The sequence below is a fragment of the Haliotis rubra genome, unplaced genomic scaffold (genome assembly GCF_003918875.1).
Source record: "Haliotis rubra isolate DU_JTF1 unplaced genomic scaffold, ASM391887v1 Scf1011, whole genome shotgun sequence".
Classification (NCBI taxonomy): domain Eukaryota; kingdom Metazoa; phylum Mollusca; class Gastropoda; order Lepetellida; family Haliotidae; genus Haliotis; species Haliotis rubra.
Genome location: NW_025764906.1, coordinates 175,323 through 187,505, shown reverse-complemented (window position 1 = coordinate 187,505; position 12,183 = coordinate 175,323). Strand labels below are relative to the sequence as shown.

The following is a 12,183-nucleotide window of genomic DNA, read 5'->3' as shown; positions in this document are numbered from 1 at the left end:
ACATCAGAAGGCTGTTTCCTCACCTCAATCACTGTAACACGTCACTAAGATCAGGAGACTGTTTCCTCACCTCATTTACTGTAACACGTCACTAAGATCAGAAGGCTGTTTCCTCACCTGGTTCACTGACTGCCTGGTATGAAAATGTCCCTGGGTGGGTTGGGTGTTGAATCATATCTACAGAACAGATATTACAGCCGAGTGAGTATGGTTTCATGTCGCTTTTAGCAATATTCCAGCAAAGTCACGGCGGGGGACACTAGAATATTACAACAGAGGTTTAAAGGATCATAGATAGATAAGCTTTTCCAACTGTCTCTGAATGTACTGCAACGATACACACATGTACATTCTGAAATAAACATTCCATATGGTAATAGAATCCTGGTACTTGAATGTGTCAGATGATCAGTGTCAGACCATCACCAGGAAGTGCTACATGACTTCCTGCTACAAGATATCTGGCAATGATGTGGCTACACACACATGCATCAACAAGGCAACATTCTACTGTTAGGTTGGATGCAACAACGACTGTACTGAACATGGATGACCCCCTCACCACCTGCTGCCATCAACAAAATAACTGAGCACCCCCAACAGATATAAAATGGCTATACACTGCTGTGTTGGACAATAATTATCATCTCTCCAGTATTATTAAACGTTTTGATAACAACTATCATTTGTCCATTAATCTTGCAAACACAATTATCAGGTGTCCTGTAATATAACAGCATTGTCAGTTGCCAAGTAATGTCAAAAAAACATTGGAAAGACGATTATGGGTTCTCCAGTAGTATTGGGCAGACTGAGTTCTCTAGTAACATTGGGAAGACAACTATGAGTTCTCCGGTAATATTGGGAAGACAACTATGAGTTCTCCAGTAAGACTTGGAAAACAACTATGAGTTCTCCAGTAAGACTTGGAAGACAACTATGAGTTCTCCAGTAATATTGGGAAGACAACTATGAGTTCTCTAGTAATATTGGGAAGACAACTATGAGTTCTCCAATAATATTGGGAAGACAACTAGTTCTCCAGTAATATTGGGAAGACAACTAGTTCTCCAGTAAGACTGGGACGACAACTATGAGTTCTCCAGTAATATTGGGAAGACAACTAGTTCCCTAGTAATATTGGGAAGACAACTATGAGTTCTCCAGTAAGACTGGGAAGACAACTATGAGTTCTCTAGTAATATTGGGAAGACAACTAGTTCTCCATTAATATTGGGAAGACAACTATGAGTTCTCCAGTAATATTGGGAAGACAACTAGTTCTCTAGTAATATTGGGAAGACAACTAGTTCTCTAGTAATATTGGGAAGACAACTATGAGTTCTCCAGTAAGACTGGGAAGACAACTATGAGTTCTCCAGTAAGACTGGGAAGACAACTAGTTCCCTAGTAATATTGGGAAGACAACTATGAGTTCTCCAGTAAGACTGGGAAGACAACTATGAGTTCTCCAGTAATATTGGGAAGACAACTAGTTCTCCATTAATATTGGGAAGACAACTATGAGTTCTCCAGTAATATTGGGAAGACAACTAGTTCTCTAGTAATATTGGGAAGACAACTAGTTCTCTAGTAATATTGGGAAGACAACTAGTTCTCAATTAATATTGGGAGGACAACTAGTTCTCCAGTAACATTGGGAAGACAACTAGTTCTCCAGTAATATTGGGAAGACAACTATGAGTTCTCTAGTAAAGCTGGGAAGACAACTATGAGTTCTCCAGTAAGACTGGGAAGACAACTATGAGTTCTCTAGTAAAGCTGGGAAGACAACTATGAGTTCTCCAATAATATTGGGAAGACAACTAGTTCTCCATTAATGTTGGGAAGACAACTAGTTCTCCATTAATATTGGAAGACAACTAGTTCTCTAGTAATATTGGGAAGACAACTATGAGTTCACTAGTAATTTTGGGAAGACAACTATGAGTTCTCCATTAATATTGGGAAGACAACTATGAGTTCTCCAGTAATATTGGGAAGACAACTAGTTCTCCAATAATATTGGGAAGACAACTAGTTCTCAATTAATATTGGGAAGACAACTAGTTCTCAATTAATATTGGGAGGACAACTAGTTCTCCAGTAACATTGGGAAGACAACTAGTTCTCCAATAATATTGGGAAGACAACTAGTTCTCTAGTAATATTGGGAAGACAACTAGTTCTCAATTAATATTGGGAGGACAACTAGTTCTCCATTAATATTGGGAAGACAACTATGAGTTCTCCAGTAATATTGGGAAGACAACTAGTTCTCTAGTAATATTGGGAAGACAACTAGTTCTCTAGTAATATTGGGAAGACAACTAGTTCTCAATTAATATTGGGAGGACAACTAGTTCTCCAGTAACATTGGGAAGACAACTAGTTCTCCAGTAATATTGGGAAGACAACTATGAGTTCTCTAGTAAAGCTGGGAAGACAACTATGAGTTCTCCAGTAAGACTGGGAAGACAACTATGAGTTCTCTAGTAAAGCTGGGAAGACAACTATGAGTTCTCCAATAATATTGGGAAGACAACTAGTTCTCCATTAATATTGGGAAGACAACTAGTTCTCCATTAATATTGGGAAGACAACTAGTTCTCTAGTAATATTGGGAAGACAACTATGAGTTCACTAGTAATTTTGGGAAGACAACTATGAGTTCTCCATTAATATTGGGAAGACAACTATGAGTTCTCCAGTAATATTGGGAAGACAACTAGTTCTCCAATAATATTGGGAAGACAACTAGTTCTCAATTAATATTGGGAAGACAACTAGTTCTCAATTAATATTGGGAGGACAACTAGTTCTCCAGTAACATTGGGAAGACAACTAGTTCTCCAATAATATTGGGAAGACAACTAGTTCTCTAGTAATATTGGGAAGACAACTAGTTCTCAATTAATATTGGGAGGACAACTAGTTCTCCAGTGACATTGGGAAGACAACTAGTTCTCCATTAATATTGGGAAGACAACTATGAGTTCTCCAGTAATATTGGGAAGACAACTAGTTCTCCAATAATATTGGGAAGACAACTAGTTCTCAATTAATATTGGGAAGACAACTAGTTCTCAATTAATATTGGGAGGACAACTAGTTCTCCAGTAACATTGGGAAGACAACTAGTTCTCCAATAAGATTGGGAAGACAACTAGTTCTCTAGTAATATTGGGAAGACAACTAGTTCTCAATTAATATTGGGAGGACAACTAGTTCTCCAGTGACATTGGGAAGACAACTAGTTCTCCAGTAATATTGGGAAGACAACTATGAGTTCTCTAGTAAAGCTGGGAAGACAACTATGAGTTCTCCAGTAAGACTGGGAAGACAACTATGAGTTCTCTAGTAAAGCTGGGAAGACAACTATGAGTTCTCCAATAATATTGGGAAGACAACTAGTTCTCCATTAATATTGGGAAGACAACTAGTTCTCCATTAATGTTGGAAGACAACTAGTTCTCTAGTAATATTGGGAGAAGACAACTATGAGTTCACTAGTAATTTTGGGAAGACAACTATGAGTTCTCCATTAATATTGGGAAGACAACTATGAGTTCTCCAGTAATATTGGGAAGACAACTAGTTCTCCAATAATATTGGGAAGACAACTAGTTCTCAATTAATATTGGGAAGACAACTAGTTCTCAATTAATATTGGGAGGACAACTAGTTCTCCGGTAACATTGGGAAGACAACTAGTTCTCCAGTAATATTGGGAAGACAACTATGAGTTCTCTAGTAAAGCTGGGAAGACAACTATGAGTTCTCCAGTAAGACTGGGAAGACAACTATGAGTTCTCTAGTAAAGCTGGGAAGACAACTATGAGTTCTCCAATAATATTGGGAAGACAACTAGTTCTCCATTAATATTGGGAAGACAACTAGTTCTCCATTAATATTGGGAAGACAACTATGAGTTCTCCAATAATATTGGGAGGACAACTAGTTCTCCAGTAATATTGGGAAGACAACTAGTTCTCCAGTAATATTGGGAAGACAACTAGTTCTCCAGTAATATTGGGAAGACAACTATGAGTTCTCCAGTAATATTGGGAGGACAATTAGTTCTCCAATAATATTGGGAGGACAACTAGTTCTCCAGTAATATTGGGAAGACAACTAGTTCTCCATTAATATGTGGAAGACAACTAGTTCTCCAATAATATTGGGAGGACAACTAGTTCTCCAGTAATATTGGGAAGACAACTATGAGTTCTCCAATAATATTGGGAGGACAACTAGTTCTCCATTAATATTGGGAAGACAACTAGTTCTCCATTAATATTGGGAAGACAACTATGAGTTCTCCAATAATATTGGGAGGACAACTAGTTCTCCAGTAATATTGGGAAGACAACTAGTTCTCCAGTAATATTGGGAAGACAACTAGTTCTCCATTAATATTGGGAAGACAACTATGAGTTCTCCAGTAATATTGGGAGGACAATTAGTTCTCCAATAATATTGGGAGGACAACTAGTTCTCCAGTAATATTGGGAAGACAACTAGTTCTCCATTAATATGTGGAAGACAACTAGTTCTCCAATAATATTGGGAGGACAACTAGTTCTCCAGTAATATTGGGAAGACAACTATGAGTTCTCTAGTAATATTGGGAAGACAACTAGTTCTCCATTAATATTGGGAGGACAATTAGTTCTCTAGTAATATTGGGAAGACAACTAGTTCTCCATTAATATTGGGAGGACAACTAGTTCTCGATTAATATTGGGAAGAGAATGAGTTCTCCAGTAATATTGGGAAGACAACTAGTTCTCCATTAATATTGGGAAGACAACTAGTTCTCTAGTAATATTGGGAAGACAACTATGAGTTCTCTAGTAATATTGGGAAGACAACTATGAGTTCTCCAGTAAGACTGGGAAGACAACTATGAGTTCTCCACTAATATAGGGAAGACAACTATGAGTTCTCCGGTAATAGACAATTGAACAACGCTTTGACATCATTCAGTTTTCAGTGCAAACACAAAAGGTGACACTCAATTCTTATAATTTGACACTTTGATGTTTACACATACGTTTTTTACCCACTTCCAAATGATCATTGTTTACCATGATGTGTTTTAATACCTGTAAAATGTTGTAATGTTATTCTGTTCAAGACCGTTATTGTAGCGATGTTTGTATACTTGGCGATTTTTTGACACATGTATCCCAACCCTTGAAGAAATAGTTCTCAAAGTATTCCTTAAAATATTACAACAAATTCGTCAATAGGTTTGAAACTGCTTTAATAAGCATAACATCAATAAAATTATCAAACAGAGACAAATATCATTAACAATATCATTTTAACAAACCGTCATTGTACCTATAAAACTATGACGGATTCGTTTGACCGCGTATTAATACACTGGACGGACTTGAAGTTAAAGCGGCGTGGCTTAATAGGAAGCAGATTTTGTTGGTGTATTCTATTTATTTGTGATTGTTTATTGTGAAATTTAATGAGCAGTTTTTAAACAGATCACGGGGCAGAACCCGCAAACCTCGAGAGATTAAACTCTTGTGATAAGCAGCAATGCCCGGCTATTGGAAATCCATTTGGTTGTGAAGAAATGACATTGCCAAAATGGGGCGACTTGAAACAGGATTGCTCGCGAAATTGGCATCACCAAATGCAGCAAGATCATTGGGGGTCCTTGAAACCATAGCGGATATTTGAAAATTAAGTCGCACTGGCTGGGACTTGTTGTCGGGAAGCGTTGTCGGTCAGATTTTTGCAAAACCATGCTCAGTTGGTGCTCTTTGTTACGTACAAAAACAAGTAAGTAATATGTATAAATTAAAAGGAGTGTGAATGCAAATGATGTATTTTGCTGGACAGTGAGTATCCTGGGGAAAACCCAGAAAATAGTTCCGGCAAAAGTTCACATGACACAGATCGGTTCGAAAACGTTCACACACGTATGAATGATGTTTACACACATATGAACGATTTGAAGGGTTCAAGGGAAATGAACCTTGAAAGTTAGATCACATGACCGCTCAACCAACCAACATGCGGGTATCTGTGTAAACTTCAAAGTACAAAATTATTATCTTTTGCAAGAATATTACAGGGATTCCTAAGGGCATCCAGATGTTGTGCACAGGTAAAAGTAGATGTAACTATGAAAAAATGGAATATGTTATTCATTGAAAATATGTCTATGTTACCTGTCATTTCTAATATGCATTCAAATATCAGCTACATTTATCAGCTACATGCACAAGACTTCATGCATAATCTGCAATAGCTAGAATTAAGTGAAAACTAACATATGATACAATATGATACATATGATTCACTCTGTCCTTGACCTATTATCTCAATATATTTTGCAATGTTGACCACTCCTGTGATATTCAATTGGGGAGAGTTACTTGTCCCCACACTGAATGAAATATTCCAGTGGGCAGGGTTACTGTCCCCACACTGAATGAGATATTCCAGTGGGGAGGGTTACTGGTCCCCACACTGAATGAAATATTCCAGTGGGGAGGGTTACTGGTCCCCACACTGAGTGAAATATTCCAGTGGGGAGGGTTACTGATCACCACACTGAGTGAGATATTCCAGTGGGGAGGGTTACTGGTCCCCACACTGAGTGAGATATTCCAGTGGGGAGGGTTACTGATCACCACACTGAGTGAGATATTCCAGTGGGGAGGGTTACTGGTCCCCACACTGAGTGAAATATTCCAGTGGGGAGGGTTACTGGTCATCACACTGAATGAGATATTCCAGTGGGGAGGGTTACTGATCACCACACTGAGTGAGATATTCCAGTGGGGAGGGTTACTGGTCCCCACACTGAGTGAGAAATATTCCAGTGGGGAGGGTTACTGGTCCACCACACTGAGTGAGATATTCCAGTGGGGAGGGTTACTGGTCATCACACTGAGTGAGATATTCCAGTGGGGAGGGTTACTGGTCACCACACTGAGTGAGATATTCCAGTGGGGAGGGTTACTGGTCACCACACTGAGTGAGATATTCCAGTGGAAGGGAGAGAAATATTCCAGCTGGTCCATGATCACCACACTGAGTGAGATATTCCAGTGGGGAGGGTTACTGGTCCCCACACTGAGTGAAATATTCCAGTGGGGAGTTACTGGTCACCACACAGAGTGAAATATTCCAGTGGGGAGGGTTACTGATCACCACACTGAGTGAGATATTCCAGTGGGGAGGGTTACTGGTCATACACTGAGTGAGATATTCCAGTGGGGAGGGTTACTGATCACCACACTGAGTGAGATATTCCAGTGGGGAGGGTTACTGATCACCACACTGAGTGAGATATTCCAGTGGGGAGGTTACTGGTCATCCACACTGAGTGAGATATTCCAGTGGGGAGGGTTACTGATCACCACACTGAGTGAGATATTCCAGTGGGGAGGGTTACTGATCCCCACACTGAGTGAGATATTCCAGTGGGGAGGGTTACTGATCACCACACTGAGTGAGATATTCCAGTGGGGAGGGTTACTGGTCACCACACTGAGTGAGATATTCCAGTGGGGAGGGTTACTGGTCATCACACTGAGTGAGATATTCCAGTGGGAGGGTTACTGGTCCATATACTGAGTGTGATATTCCAGTGGGGAGGGTTACTGGTCATCACACTGAGTGAGATATTCCAGTGGGGAGGGTAACTGATCACCACACTGAGTGAGATATTCCAGTGGGGAGGGTTACTGATCACCACACTGAGTGAGATATTCCAGTGGGGAGGGTTACTGGTCATCACACTGAGTGAGATATTCCAGTGGGGAGGGTTACTGGTCATCACACTGAGTGAGATATTCCAGTGGGGAGGGTTACTGATCACCACACTGAGTGAGATATTCCAGTGGGGAGGGTTACTGGTCATCACACTGAGTGAGATATTCCAGTGGGGAGGGTTACTGGTCACCACACTGAGTGAGATATTCCAGTGGGGAGGGTTACTGATCACCACACTGAGTGAGATATTCCAGTGGGGAGGGTTACTGATCACCACACTGAGTGAGATATTCCAGTGGGAGGGTTACTGGTCACCACACTGAGTGAGATATTCCAGTGGGAGGGTTACTGGTCACCACACTGAGTGAGATATTCCAGTGGGGAGGGTTACTGGTCACCACACTGAGTGAAATATTCCAGTGGGGAGGGTTACTGATCACCACACTGAGTGAGATATTCCAGTGGGAGGGTTACTGATCACCACACTGAGTGAGATATTCCAGTGGGGAGGGTTACTGGTCACCACACTGAGTGAGATATTCCAGTGGGGAGGGTTACTGGTCACCACACTGAGTGAGATATTCCAGTGGGAGGGTTACTGATCACCACACTGAGTGAGATATTCCAGTGGGGAGGGTTACTGATCACCACACTGAGTGAGATATTCCAGTGGGGAGGGTTACTGGTCACCAGTGACTTTTCAGAGTGAGATTCCAGTGGGGAGGGTTACTGGTCACCACACTGAGTGAGATATTCCAGTGGGGAGGGTTACTGGTCCATCACACTGAGTGAGATATTCCAGTGGGGAGGGTTACTGGTCACCACACTGACTGAGTGAGATATTCCAGTGGGGAGGGTTACTGATCACCACACTGAGTGAGATATTCCAGTGGGGAGGGTTACTGATCACCACACTGAGTGAGATATTCCAGTGGGAGGGTTACTGGTCACCACACTGAGTGAGATATTCCAGTGGGAGGGTTACTGATCACCACACTGAGTGAGATATTCCAGTGGGGAGGGTTACTGATCACCACACTGAGTGAGATATTCCAGTGGGGAGGGTTACTGATCACCACACTGAGTGAGTGAATATTCCAGTGGGGAGGGTTACTGATCACCACACTGAGTGAGATATTCCAGTGGGGAGGGTTACTGGTCACCACACTGAGTGAGATATTCCAGTGGGGAGGGTTACTGGTCACCACACTGAGTGAGATATTCCAGTGGGGAGGGTTACTGGTCACCACACTGAGTGAAATATTCCAGTGGGGAGGGTTACTGATCACCACACTGAGTGAAATATTCCAGTGGGGAGGTTACTGGTCCCCACACTGAGTGAAATATTCCAGTGGGGAGGGTTACTGAGTCCATATACTGAGTGAGATATTTCATTCCAGTGGGGAGGGTTACTGATCACCACACTGAGTGAAATATTCCAGTGGGGAGGGTTACTGGTCCATACACTGAGTGAGATATTCCAGTGGGGAGGGTTACTGATCACCACACTGAGTGAAATATTCCAGTGGGGAGGGTTACTGATCACCACACTGAGTGAGATATTCCAGTGGGGAGGGTTACTGATCACCACACTGAGTGAAATATTCCAGTGGGGAGGGTTACTGGTCCCCACACTGAGTGAGATATTCCAGTGGGGAGGGTTACTGATCACCACACTGAGTGAAATATTCCAGTGGGAGGGTTACTGGTCACCACACTGAGTGAAATATTCCAGTGGGGAGGGTTACTGATCACCACACTGAGTGAGATATTCCAGTGGGGGGAGGGTTACTGATCAGATCACACTGAGTGAGATATTCCAGTGGGGAGGGTTACTGATCACCACACTGAGTGAAATATTCCAGTGGGGAGGGTTACTGATCACCACACTGAGTGAGATATTCCAGTGGGGAGGGTTACTGATCACCACACTGAGTGAAATATTCCAGTGGGGAGGGTTACTGATCACCACACTGGAGTGAGATATTCCAGTGGGGAGGGTTACTGGTCATATACACTGAGTGAGATATTCCAGTGGGGAGGGTTACTGATCACCACACTGAGTGAAATATTCCAGTGGGGAGGGTTACTGATCACCACACTGAGTGAGATATTCCAGTGGGGAGGGTTACTGATCACCACACTGAGTGAGATATTCCAGTGGGGAGGGTTACTGATCACCACACTGAGTGAGATATTCCAGTGGGGAGGGTTACTGATCACCACACTGAGTGAGATATTCCAGTGGGGAGGGTTACTGGTCACCACACTGAGAGATATTCCAGTGGGAGGGTATCACCACTGAGTGAGAGGGTTACTGGGAGGGTCACCACACTGAGTGAGATATTCCAGTGGGGAGGGTTACTGATCACCACACTGAGTGAGATATTCCAGTGGGGAGGGTTACTGATCACCACACTGAGTGAGATATTCCAGTGGGGAGGGTTACTGGTCACCACACTGAGTGAGATATTCCAGTGGGGAGGGTTACTGATCACCACACTGAGTGAGATATTCCAGTGGGGAGGGTTACTGATCACCACACTGAGTGAGATATTCCAGTGGGGAGGGTTACTGATCACCACACTGAGTGAGATATTCCAGTGGGGAGGGTTACTGGTCACCACACTGAGTGAGATATTCCAGTGGGGAGGGTTACTGATCACCACACTGAGTGAGATATTCCCATATACTCGAGTGAGATATTCCAGTGGGGAGGGTTACTGATCACCACACTGGAGTGAGATATTCCAGTGGGGAGGGTTACTGATCACCACACTGAGTGAGATATTCCAGTGGGGAGGGTTACTGATCACCACACTGAGTGAGATATTCCAGTGGGGAGGGTTACTGATCACCACACTGAGTGAGATATTCCAGTGGGGAGGGTTACTGGTCCATATACTGAGTGAGATATTCCAGTGGGGAGGGTTACTGATCACCACACTGAGTGAGATATTCCAGTGGGGAGGGTTACTGATCACCACACTGAGTGAGATATTCCAGTGGGGAGGGTTACTGATCACCACACTGAGTGAGATATTCCAGTGGGGAGGGTTACTGATCACCACACTGAGTGAGATATTCCAGTGGGAGGGTTACTGATCACCACACTGAGTGAGATATTCCAGTGGGGAGGGTTACTGATCACCACACTGAGTGAAATATTCCAGTGGGAGGGTTACTGATCACCACACTGAGTGAAATATTCCAGTGGGAGGGTTACTGATCACCACACTGAGTGAGATATTCCAGTGGGGAGGGTTACTGATCACCACACTGAGTGAGATATTCCAGTGGGGAGGGTTACTGATCACCACACTGGAGTGAGATATTCCAGTGGGGAGGGTTACTGATCACCACACTGAGTGAGATATTCCAGTGGGGAGGGTTACTGATCCCACACTGAGTGAGATATTCCAGTGGGGAGGGTTACTGATCACCACACTGAGTGAGATATTCCAGTGGGGAGGGTTACTGATCACCACACTGAGTGAGATATTCCAGTGGGGAGGGTTACTGATCACCACACTGAGTGAGATATTCCAGTGGGGAGGGGTTACTGATCACCACACTGAGTGAGAATATTCCAGTGGGTGAGGGTTACTGATCACCACACTGAGTGAAATATTCCAGTGGGGAGGGTTACTGGTCACCACACTGAGTGAGATATTCCAGTGGGGAGGGTTACTGATCACCACACTGAGTGAGATATTCCAGTGGGGAGGGTTACTGATCACCACACTGAGTGAGATATTCCAGTGGGGAGGGTTACTGATCACCACACTGAGTGAAATATCACACTGGAGTGAGATATTCCAGTGGGGAGGGTTACTGGTCACCACACTGAGTGAGATATTCCAGTGGGGAGGGTTACTGGTCACCACACTGAGTGAGATATTCCAGTGGGGAGGGTTACTGATCACCACACTGAGTGAGATATTCCAGTGGGGAGGGTTACTGATCACCACACTGAGTGAGATATTCCAGTGGGGAGGGTTACTGATCACCACACTGAGTGAGATATTCCAGTGGGGAGGGTTACTGATCACCACACTGAGTGAGATATTCCAGTGGGGAGGGTTACTGTCACCACACTGAGTGAGATATTCTGGGGAGGGTCTGACCCACACTGAGTGAGATATTCCAGTGGGGAGGGTTACTGGTCCCCACACTGAGTGAGATATTCCAGTGGGGAGGGTTACTGATCACCACACTGAGTGAGATATTCCAGTGGGGAGGGTTACTGATCACCACACTGAGTGAGATATTCCAGTGGGGAGGGTTACTGATCACCACACTGAGTGAGATATTCCAGTGGGGAGGGTTACTGATCACCACACTGAGTGAAATATTCCAGTGGGGAGGGTTACTGGTCCATATACTGAGTGAGATATTCCAGTGGGGAGGGTTACTGATCACCACACTGAGTGA

The 12,183-nt window shown here is 43.4% G+C and overlaps 1 protein-coding gene across 1 annotated transcript in view; it reads right to left on the bottom strand.

Moving 5' to 3' along the window:
- Positions 1 to 12,183, bottom strand: part of LOC124269234 (tyrosine-protein phosphatase non-receptor type 13-like) — a 223,031-nt gene that overhangs the window by 145,002 nt on the left and 65,846 nt on the right. The window contains exon 14 of the mRNA XM_046704256.1: positions 118 to 177. Within this exon, the coding sequence (XP_046560212.1) occupies positions 118 to 177 (60 nt within the window). The remainder of the gene's footprint in view (positions 1 to 117; positions 178 to 12,183) is intronic.